This window comes from Thermochaetoides thermophila (assembly GCF_000221225.1).
Source record: "Thermochaetoides thermophila DSM 1495 unplaced genomic scaffold scf7180000011815, whole genome shotgun sequence".
NCBI classification, from domain to species: Eukaryota; Fungi; Ascomycota; class Sordariomycetes; order Sordariales; family Chaetomiaceae; genus Thermochaetoides; species Thermochaetoides thermophila.
In genome coordinates, this window is record NW_006383031.1 from 1099734 (window position 1) to 1111905 (window position 12172).

The 12172-nt window shown below is 51.1% G+C and overlaps 1 protein-coding gene across 1 annotated transcript; it reads left to right on the forward strand.

The window, feature by feature from the left end:
* Window positions 1-9186: 9186 nt before the first annotated feature.
* CTHT_0019260 (putative transporter protein) lies at window positions 9187-12172 on the forward strand (the record flags this gene model as incomplete). The annotated part of the gene is made up of 5 exons (XM_006692351.1): window positions 9187-9400; window positions 9977-10098; window positions 10355-10879; window positions 10936-11387; window positions 11443-12172. 5 exons carry the CDS (start codon window positions 9187-9189, stop codon window positions 12170-12172), a joined length of 2043 nt encoding a protein of 680 aa, XP_006692414.1.

Below are 12172 nucleotides of genomic sequence, written 5' to 3' on the forward strand. Positions count from 1 at the left end.
CTTCCAACCAGACAAAATCGGCAGCGGCCTCGACTGAGGCCTGACGGACAGTAACAGGGTCTTTAGCCCAGATGATCTATACACACTGCACACGGACGACGGTGCTACTATTCTGGTGTTTGAGAAGGGCCATGCACCACATGTACACATCTTGTTCGAGACGGCCAGCGAGAAGTACAGGGGTTGAGCCTGGCTGCGACATATGCGATAGGAGGACCAAATGAGGCCGAAGTGGGGTTTGATATTTGGCAGGTGAGTACTGTATGAAACAGTAAGATGCTTTCATACGGCAGTATGGCTAACTTTGTCGGCTCGAATCGGAAAATAGAGGCCCAAACTTTCATCTTGAGTTTGATTGCGATGAAGTGCTTCATTGTAACAGCAGCCACCACATGATGCTTAACAGTGCTACGGCAATTGCTATGCCAAGCACCTTGCGTATCTCCTGTCGCTTTTTGTCTTCCGCTCGTTGACGAAACTGTCGCGCTTGTTGGCACAGATCCTCAATTTCCTCCTGTGTTGGTGGTGGCCTGCTGAGAATGCGATCAATGTCCTCTTGGTTGAGTTCCATAAGCGTGTCTTAACTAATGGTACTATCGAAATATTGAGGTCTTGGTGGCTGCAAAATGCATCGGACGGAGCAAGGCTGGGATCGACGCTTCAAGTCACGAGAACATGAGTTCCTCACAATGGTTTGCTTGCAAGTGTCAACGTGGCAGCAGACTATGTGGCGCAGCTCTGAGCTAACCAAGCCAAGCATCGCATTTGTAGTCAGCAAGGTGACACCATAACCATATACTAGTCAATTGACACAAGATTTATCGAATTTACTGAGTTCTAGAAGTAGAGAACAAGGTAGATGGAGAAGGTTACGACTGCGCCAACCCTTCGAGCTTTGTCAGTTCATACTATTGAGCAGTTAGACCAATGAAGCTTGCTCCGCTTGCAAGCCTAGCTGCATGGCTTCACCGTTCATCAATCCCTGGAGATAATAATACCCAACAAGCTGGTAGTATCCAAGGTGCTTGGCGCTTTTGTGAAGAAAGAATAGTTGAATCCCATGGATCATCCAGATCTCATCTCTATTAAAATATACATGTACATTCGCGATACTACTTCGGATAGATATATTTAGCAGCCTTGGGGGATTCGATTGAGATGGAGAAGTAGAAGGAGCATTTTCATGGCGAAATGATGCTCATCTGTCATGAGTTAGGGGTTATTGTGACGATTTTACAACTTCCCTAGATGGGCTCGAAGGTAGTAGCCAGGTTGTAGAACCTGAGGGACTAATGTCCTCACACAGTAGAGTATGGAATTCACCGGTCACCAGTTGTTGGTTGACAACTGTTTCTATTGCTGACTGGAGGAGTTCTCATCACGGCTCTTGGAACGAGCGATTCTATCTACATTTCTATATTCAAGAGTTTTTAACATGCCTACGCTGTCATTCCAATATCACCAGGTGTTACGCTTGAATATCAGTACTTTCTTTGCATTGATAATTTTCCACTCTTCTGATTGCTGATGTTCTGATCGTAACAAGCCTCGCCTTGAATGGCTACATCCTGGCCGTAACAGTTATGTCACAGTTTTTTTTTATAGAAAAAAAGGATTGTATCACTCCAAGCTTTTTGCCATATAGCTTCAAGGGGCACTCGACCACAGCTATCCAAGAAAGAGTGTAAAAAGCATCTATTTTTGTCAGCCAATAGGTGTACCCCATGGGTGATTAGGTCAGAGCACTCAGCACCGTAAAGGACCGCTTCCCAGTGACTCAAGGCTATCCCTTTCAGGGCAAAGAATCTATCTCTGCTCCTCAAGAACTCGAACATCGTGAAACTGGAAAGCATATAAAAGAAAAAGCCTAACTATATACCATCGAGACCATCTTGGCACGGCACGGCGTGGTTGCGACGAACCAAAGAAGAGCAATAGCGTGCTCTGAGACAGGCAAGCATGTCCAAGGCGGTTGTGAAGTCAACAAGGGCGTAGCGAGGAACACGGAACATGACAATAGTACCAAAAATGAATTTTGCACTAGCAAAGCTGGATGGTGCCTTTAATATCAGCGATGAGTTTTTATACCTGGGCAGCCAATGACCGCACCCACAAGATCCGAAACGTGTACTTCTCGTCTACCACAAATACAGATCAGCCTTCTTGCCGATATGAACTCTTGAATAACCCAGAGGCATTTCAACCATGGTCGTCCGAAGAATTGCATAGCACGACCCCATACGAGATCATACTTATTCGGTAATTTGGTACTAAGCCATTTTTCCAAATAAGTTTTACCTCGCGGAAGTGTTAATTTGAAGATTTTGGACGCATTTTCCGGAGGTAGCAAGGGATCCTTTTCATTGCATTCATTGTTGATAAGAACTCTGGGCCAGATATTTTTACGGCTTCATCTTGCCAATAGGTTTAGAGCTGAAACAACTGCTTCGTCTTCCTCCCCGAGATCAACGACAACGTGATGTGCCTGCCAGTAAATATATGGCACTAATAATACTTGGTGACCTTTCTCGTTTGCGTCGATGGTTGATACACACTGCGTCTGCTCACACAATCATTCCAGGGCAGCGGACCCTGGAAGACAGAGAGGAACATGAAGGTCGTTGGCGTCTGCTACGGCGCCGTCTTGCCACCCAAAGCTGATCATAATGTGGCAAGGTTGCAACTCGCCCACGGTACTGGCGATGGCGATAGTGACGTAGTAGCGAGGTTAGGGATACCGGTAGGGAGTGTGCGGTGCTCCAAAGTTCAATTGCGTCTGAGAGACGTTGGATCTTGAGCATGGAGAAACAAAGTACATGGTTTATGCTCACTACCGCACATGTATGAGAAACAGATATACGGCGCATCGGTATGGTCTTCTGGTCTTCACTGAAAGATCCTGCCAGCGTTTTTCCTTGGGGTCGGAGGTTGTAGTACTCCAGGCAACCTGTAAGAGGTGAGCTAAAGTCATCATTCAGAACTAAATGCAGGACCCTGATTGTTCAACCAGATAGTGTGCGGTTCGTATAAGGTACCATAGCGATGATTCAAAGCCGTAATCTCAAAGTTGCAATGGCGGGGTGCACCAGGTAATGATCAACGTGTGGAGAAGTGTGCAGAAGATAGAAAGAAGATTGAGAAGAACTGACGCACAGGATGCCAGAGCGAAAGCTTCGTCTAAGCTCTGGGCTTTGACAATTCGCTGCCGAGCAAAAGCTATAGGTTCAGGCATCATCCTCTTTACTGCAAGGACAAGATGTTAAGTGAGGGAAAGCGTGCCCACTAAGCTGCACCAGCAACAGAGCTGTAGTATCAGGCAGACTCATATCTTGGCATTGACATGTGGGAGTTAGCATCGTTCAAGCGTGGAAGACTCAGCAACACTTAAATACCAAGAGTGAGCGCGCTTTTGAGCTCACAAACGGTCACAAGAGCTCAACTTCGCGCACCCAGATGACCAAGCCATCATAGGGACGAAAACACCTCCACACCCGTATTCAACCCCTTCAAGATTTCTCATAATCCATGAACCCGGATTCTTCTAGCACTCCAATCTAGGTTACTCACGGGTGTCTTGAACACTTAATAGGGCAAAAACCGATTGCTATTTGATCGAAAGCTTGTGGGAATGCCTCTGACAGGGCTTTTCTGGTCGATATTCGTCATAGATATACTGCGTGCCGTTGGGATGCATGCATTCACCCACGCCGAAACGGTGATGAATTTCGATTATGCTGTTAGCATAGAAGTTATAGCATGGCAATCAGACAGACTGAGGCCATAAACTCTGGGGATTAGATGATTATTTGGCTAATGAGCTAGCACTTGCGTCTCGACGTTGAGCCCTTCATTTCCGGGCTCAATTACAAAGTGGTGGAAGCAGAAACCAATTGCTATGCATCGGTATAGGCTGGAATGGCTCAAAAGGGTTCGAAACAGAGAGTATCTTGGTGCTTACTGTTAAAGTGGCATAGCTCACTTCATTCCGCCATTAGATATCATGTGTGTGAGGTACAACATAATAACGCAATATATTTTCAACTATTATTTTTTCAATGCTGAAGGACAAAAATCCCTAGCGTAGCGTTTCCATAACAAGCCGTCAGTATGGCTGCCTTGTTGCCATTGCCTGTTTGAGCCTCGATCATTGGTCGCAGTTATCGCCGTTTATCGCAGCGCGCGAGTCGCCATACCTGCACTTTTTCCTTCTGATTGGTCCGCCCCTTGACCGCTCGGGGCCTTCCCATTGATTCCTTGCTATGCCGTCTGCAGAGCAGCTGCCGACTTAAACTTTCAGCCGTAACAACCAAGCTATGGAATGAGAGAGAGAGATGTTCTCACACAGAATGTTCAACAATGTGGTCATCACTTGGGGTAAGCAACTTTTTGTATTGCTGATTGAGAAATCCTCATGGACATCCACGGGCGGATGACTAGCCACATCCTTACATACACAATGCTGGTCATTCTCCTGTGGTGATTGTCACTGTTATCTAGGTAATTTTTCACCGTGTATGTGGTCGATTATTATTCTTGGTTGGGTGATTACCAATGGGACACGCGTGACTGCTTCTTGATTAACCAGCATTCTCTATGCCTTTTCCGCCTGATAATTTAGGCCCTCATTTTTATGCTGGCTTCCATCTTAGCCTCTATTTCCCCTGTTCTTCAGGACTCTTCTGTCTTATATCCCCCCGTAAGACTGTATTGTCAGCTGTCAGCCTCCGCTACAAGGGTTTCCAGACTTGGACTATATATACCGGGTAGTTCCAAGCGTTCGAACGTTGTAATTACTTGCGGTTCGAGTGCTGAGCGATCTTGACCAGAAGTCCCGTTGGAGTGTCTCAGAAAGGCTTTCAAGACGGCCTTATAGCATACGCCCTATCGCAGCAAAGACCCAACACACCGTTCGGTCACAACGGCATTATTTTGCCCCTAACGGCACGGCTGTTTGCTATCAAGTACCTTCCGTTGATTTATTCCGTTTGACTCCGATTGTAAACGGTATCGCTATCAGCGGGAACACAGGGATCCGTTTTCGGCTGCCGACGCTTATCCTTTTTGAGACCCTCTGTTCCAGAAACGTAAGGATTAGTGTCGCATCATCATTATCATCATCTCAAACAGACAGACTCCCAGAGGCACAACTCTCAGGATTTTGGGCGCATCCTCTCAGCCAGGCAAGCAAGCAAGGCTGCGAGTAGGCAAGCGAAACAAACAAAAGGCTCTATGGAGCCTTGCCAGCTGACGGACCGTTGTGCGAAAGTCCTCTTAGTGGCCTTGCTTCAGCCCAGAATCCTGGGTTCAACGCCTAAACACCGTCATGCCGTAGGTAGCCTAGTTGCCCGTTTAATAGCAGGAAGCTTAGCTGTCTTGGCGTGTTGTTCCCCAGGTGCAGACATCAAAAGCTAACCTTAGCTGGTACGTTTGGTGAGGTGAGACACCGTCGGGAGAAGCAGCGACATGTGTATTTGGGTAATACGGATGTGTGACCTGCGAGATTGGTATTTAAGGGTATCTGGACGCAACTCTTGAAGTCCGTCATCGGATGCGTGCTTGACGTAAGGCGGTAAACCAGGTGTTAGTTGTGTGAATATTATCAGCGGTTAAGAATCGGTATTGACATCTGCAGATGACTTTGTCACACACGACCTACGATCATCACTATATCGTTATGTACAGTACAACGTAATTGCTTGCAAACTTGGCGCCATCGTCCCGACTGCTTGATGGAGATGTATAAAGGCGCATGATGCCTATCACTGTTTGCCTCATAAATGACTGACCGTCATGTTTCTTCCCGAAACCGCGCAGCTTGGCTCGGCGTGGCGTGCCAGGGGTAAAGATGTCCTGGCCGAGACGGATCGCGTCTAGGTGTGGACTGTTGGACTTGTTGACATGTACCCTTTAAAAAGCGTAAGCTTCGCATTTAAGCTTTAAACTTTCTCAAACCTGGATGTTTTCACTCTGAAGATCCTTCGCCTGCGTCGTGTACCCAGATCGAGTGGATCTCATATCATCGCAAGCCCGGATTCGGATTTTGGCGTCCGGAAATGATGCCAATCGCAATTTTCCCATTCCGCAACCTTCGTTCCGTGTCCTCATTCTGGTCGAGGGAGACTTCCCATGCTGAGCTTTGGTAAAAAGACAAACTTAACGTTGCCGACCTCGGTTCAGAAGGCTCACCAATCGCTTCGTGAAGTAACCCCGGCTCTCCCGGCGAACCCCGCATCCGGACGGGACTGATCTAGAAGTTTTTGGCTGCGCGGTGCCGAGCCGGTCAGGTGCTGTTCAACGGTGCCGTTTTAAAGACAACACTGTTGCCACGGTGCACCTTCAGTTTCTGACAAGATCAATGGTCGTTGATGACAGAGGAAATGTTGGGCACCTATCAAGAGGGTTAAGTGTTGAACAGGAACACCGGCCTCTCCGTCCTTGGGCACCGAGAGGTGGAGCAAAAGAGCTCCCTTGAATCTTTGGTTATACGACAAATCGGTCTCTGAAAAAAGGAACTTTTTTGATGGCAGGGGTGACTAGGAGATTTTGACGCCACCTGCTTGGCAGCTTTTGGCTGTAGGCGCAGGCCAACACTTCCTACAGCAAAGGCAAAGACTCCAAGACAACACCAATGGCCTTAACTTCTGGGTCAAAAAAACCTTATGGCACGTGAATGCCTCGCTTCGGCTCACCTCACTCCAATCGCACGGCGATACTTCGTAGCCCACTGAGAAGCTTCCACGCAGCGAAATATTTTTGGACTTCCAGAAGGAATCGCCAACCCACATGACACATCCAAAGCTCCACGACACTACACTAGTGCGGAGACTTTCGGGCCGATCTGAGTTGACACTTCTGCACGAGAGTGTAGCCAAGAGGACATGAAGACGGCTTTGGTTCCCACCGGGGATGCCCTGGCCGAGAAATTGATGCAACGCTAACCACAGGCCCAGAAACGGGCCGGTTCCGGAACAAGGACCTTGATCAATGTGTGTATGAACTAGCCGCACGTCGTCGCGATGTATGCGAGGGAGTTAGGTAGTTTGCTAAGGGTTGCAACCATATACCACGACGAGATGCCTACATCCTCTCAAGACCATGGGTGCTCGCTTCGAGCTTGATGCCGTCCGAGATGAAATGCGATTGCAAACTCTGTCAAAACCTGGTAGACAAAGAGCCCTGCCGACGACAACATCGTCGACAGGGCGCAATATGGGCTGAACTGATGAGCACTGTTGGTTTCGGAGAGGGTTACGGCGCAGATATTGCCAATGTATCTTCTGCACGGAACCGTCTGCAGTAAGCCTGCGAGGTTACTTCATCCATGCATGTCTCCTCCATGACTCCGTCCAGAAGTTGACGTTGATGGACACTTGAGGTCTATATTGGGCCAGTTGGCGTCCGAGGGGAAGTTGTGCGGATAATCTGTGGAGCCAAACTTACTGCACGTAGGAAACAGACATGGAAATTATGGAAACATGGAAGGAATGCATTTTCCTGGCCAGCATTTGCAACATGACCGTAAAAAAACTCCTTATAGCAAACATCGGCGTCGATCAGTAAAGCCTACGAATGCACGAATGGCAATCATTCGATGACATAATATTGAAAAGTGTGAGGCCTGGACCTCTGATCAGCAACCATCATCAGAACAACCCATCCTGGAGGTGGTGTTTGAACTAGAGAACGGAAGAAAGTTCAGGGGTTTCGGGGTGCAGTCTGGGGCTGTGTTGGGGTAAATGGTGGGGTTTCGTGGGCCGGAACCCCGGGTATTTCGACCAGTCAGAGAACAAAACGGCAGGCCAAGCAGCCAACGGCGCAGCAGCCACACATGTCATCGATCTTTGGTCTGGGGAAGAAGACTGAGTGGCCCGGAAAAGAAAAGCAGTTGCGTTGATTTTCGGTATGCTGCACCCACCATTGTTCACGTCCACAGCTCTGATAATGGAACAGGCGCAATCTTGTCCTTCGTGGAAGCTTCGAAGAACATTTCCCCGGCCGGGGAAATTCGTGGGGCCCCGACAATTGCTAGATGAAGAGCACTGGATCCCAATACATCTTGTAAAGGGCGCTATGAGGAAACCAGTCCACCAGAAAGGACCGTTTTTAGGGGATGGTTCCCTGCTAGTTCAGCAACCCTGTTTCCAGGAACATACGTCGATGTCAGAAACGAAGGGTAACAAGCGAAGACCCGTCACTCTGGCTCAGGTCACAGCTTCTGCTGGGCAAAGCGAGGCTGGCTCCGTGACAGCTGACAGTTGCCACCACCACTGCCGACGCCGCTGAGCTGGTCATACTGATGGAACCAACTGACCGCCTCTGACCGGCGTCACCCGTTGCTAAGAGGCTTGGCTTATGGTTCTGCGATGCCAGGGGCCAAGGTCATGTCGGATGGCGGTTCCAAGATCCAATGGATCGTTCCATGATGAGGGTCCATGAGAAGAACAGAGTCAAATGTCACCTCAATGATGGCGTTTGCTCGGAGCCGCACTCGGCGTTCGATGAAGCAGGAAGTACCATTAGCAGACAGGTCAGGCAAGCAGGAGAGCGAGCAGAAGATGTCAGCGGTCTCGGCTCCTAGGTGTGTCATGCTGGCATTCGTACCAACAGATGAGGTCTCGGGAAGCCGCTGAAAGCAGTCAACCGTAACTATCTAGTATGCAAAATCAGCAGAACGGCCAAGCTCGCCAATCGTACATGGTCATATCCGGGAATGGCGCGCATCGCGCATAATCACAGGCTGGGTGCTGGTGGGTTGTGTGTTGTAAGATACGGCTCCGAGGCTGGCTTGGCTCCGGATTACGGCCGCGCTTCAGGACTGTTCGAGCCCTGCAAAAGAGAGCCTTAGCTCTTCGGGAGTTTGTGCGGCACAACAGCGGGAGGGATAGCCAAGAAATGGCCAAGCGCCCTATCGTGGCAGCTCGCTAATCTTATCGTTATACATACGGTAAGTTACGGCAACTTCTGTGGCTGGTTGCGAGCGCTGGCGCTCGTCACCGCGTCTTTCTTGGGCACACCAGAGCTCGCTTTTGCAACCCTCTGGAGAAAAAGAACCGCGCTGCCAGTGAATCGAAGCTAGATCTCGGCAATGACTGTTGGAAACGGCGCTGAGACCCTGAGTCTGCGCCTGAGCGGAAGGTGCAGTAGACCGGACCGACTCGGCCAATTTTACAGCGGTCTGTCGAACCAATGACGCTGCCGCAAGAGACATGCTCTACCAGACACCGACAGACACCACGCCAAAGCCGCACTGAGCAAGCAGCAGGAGAGGAGCATTACCAGCGTGTGTGCAGAGCCAGCAGCGGCCGACAACAATCCGGCCAGCTGGCAGCAGGTTTGCCGTTCACAACCTGTTTCAGCCAACAAGGCTTCAACTCGCCAGCTGCTGGAGATCCTTGGGCTGGTGAGCTCATCTCGGCCTCACTCCAGTCGCTTTTCCCCACCACAGTCGCATCCTTCGCAAACCTCCCCTATCGCGGAGGTAGTGTTCTCTCCACGAGGTCAACGTGTGAAACTCCATGGGGAATGCACAGGCGCTGGAGCAGAAGTGCGGGCCCCCATGGGACGATGGGCGTGAGAAAGGCCGGGGCTGGTCCGGGGGATTGGAAAGGCGTAGGAACTATGGAAGCGTAGCTGCCCGTAATGAAGCCGGCGACGACGCGAAGTGATGATGGCGACGAGAGCCCACACACAGAGATGCATTCGATGAACGGAGGATCCCCGGACGTTACAACGAGCCAAGGGGGTGCCGCAGATTCTCGGCGGTATTCTGCATGGAAGCCCCATCTCGCCCCCATCGCCCATCGCCCCGCGGGGCCCAGCTGGGTCCCCGCATCAAGCCAATGCGTTCGATCCGGCGGGACAGCGGCGAAATACTACCTAGCACGCTTTTTTGCTAGGTCGAGCGTAATCGACGACGCCGGCCCCTGCTGGCCGCTGATTCGCCGGCTTCGACTAACACGCGACTTTCCAAAACCAGGGCCACCGGGTATGCCCAAGATGGCAGGGAACACCACTTGCAGCCGTTGTTTCTTGCCGGGAGAGGGAGACGGAGATAGCGAGCTGACTGCCTGGCTCTCCGGCTGGCCTAGGTTGCAGGAAGTGAGTCCTTGCGTCCCAAATTTCATATATCTAGACTCTGCTCGTCTTCCCTTCCCGGCATCCTATGCCTGGTTCCGCAGCGCCTTATATTAAGTCTTCATCTTCCCGCCTCTTTTCCGGGCTCCCTTTCTTTCTCTGCGCGCTCCGCTTCAGGTCTTCTGACTTCCTGCCGATCATCTTCCTTCGGTGTGTTTACCTCACCGCCAACAGGAAAGATAACAAGAAGCCAGACCCCCGAATTCGACAAATTCACTAGCTTGCCCTTCTCTGCTGTGGCATCATGGGTGAGAAGGTTGAGAGGGAAGAAGACGTCGCGGTCGCCACCCACCACGCGGCTGGCCTGGCCACTACCGACGATGTTGAGCGCATCGAGGCCCCCGTCACCTGGAAGGCCTATCTGATCTGCGCCTTCGCCTCCTTCGGTGGTATCTTCTTCGGTTACGACTCTGGTTACATCAATGGCGTCCTGGCTGCCGACATCTTCATCAAGGCCGTCGAGGGCCCCACTGCTACATCTGTCTCGGAATCTCACCAGTCCCTAATTGTTTCGATCCTGTCTTGCGGTACCTTCTTTGGCGCTGTCATTGCTGGCGATCTCGCCGACTGGATTGGCCGCAAGTGGACTGTCATCTTGGGTTGCCTCATCTACATCATCGGTGTTGTTATCCAGACGATCACGGGTCTCGGCGATGCTCTGGCTGCCATCGTGGCGGGCCGTCTGATTGCCGGCATTGGTGTCGGTTTCGAGTCGGCCATCGTCATTCTCTACATGTCTGAAATCGTAGGTAGACATCGTCACTACAGCTGGGTGACTTTAGTGAGCTAACAAAATCATAGTGCCCCCGCAAGGTCCGTGGCGCCCTGGTTGCTGGCTACCAGTTCTGCATCACTATCGGTCTCATGCTCGCCTCGTGCGTCATCTACGCTACCGAGGACCGCACCGATACTGGCTCGTACCGCATTCCTATTGCCATCCAGTTCGTCTGGGCCCTCATCCTAGCCTTTGGCCTCATGTGCCTTCCCGACTCTCCTCGCTACTTTGTCAAGAAGGGCAACCTGAACGCTGCCGCTGCATCTCTGTCGCGCTTGCGTGGTCAGCCTGAGAACTCCGAGTATATCCAGGTTGAGCTTGCTGAGATCGTTGCCAACGAGGAGTACGAGCGTCAGCTCATCCCTGCCACCACCTGGCTCGGCAGCTGGGCCAACTGCTTCAAGGGCTCTCTCTGGAAGTCGAACTCTAACCTGCGCAAGACCATCCTGGGTACCTCTCTGCAGATGATGCAGCAATGGTGAGTTCAAATGACTTTATGTGTCCCCTCATGGCCAGCGGCTAACGCTTGTTAGGACCGGTGTCAACTTCATCTTCTACTACTCGACCCCCTTCCTTAAATCGACCGGCGCTATTAAGGACAGCTTCTTAATGTCCATGGTCTTCACCATCATCAACGTCTTCTCGACCCCCGTCTCTTTCTACACTGTTGAACGCTTCGGTCGCCGCACCATACTCTTCTGGGGTGCCCTGGGCATGCTTATCTGCCAGTTCCTTGTCGCCATCATTGGTGTTACCGTTGGCTTCAACCACACCCATCCCGATCCTGCTGACCCGGAGGCGACTCTCGCCAACAACGTTTCGGCCGTCAACGCCCAGATTGCCTTCATCGCCATCTTCATCTTCTTCTTCGCCTCGACCTGGGGTCCAGGTGCCTGGATTGTTATTGGCGAGATCTTCCCTCTGCCCATCCGCTCTCGTGGCGTCGGTCTTTCGACTGCTTCCAACTGGCTGTGGAACACCATCATTGCCGTCATTACCCCTTATATGGTCGGCGAGAACCGTGGTAACATGAAGAGCTCAGTCTTCTTCGTATGGGGTGGTCTCTGCACCGTTGCCTGGATCTACACCTACTTCCTGGTTCCTGAGACCAAGGGTCTCACTCTTGAGCAGGTCGACAAGATGATGGAGGAGACCACTCCTCGTACCTCGGCCAAGTGGAAGCCGACCACTACCTTCTCCGCCGGCGGCGTCAAGGTTACCAAGGGTGCTGGCAGCGGCAGCGACTCGAAGGAGGTTGTTTAA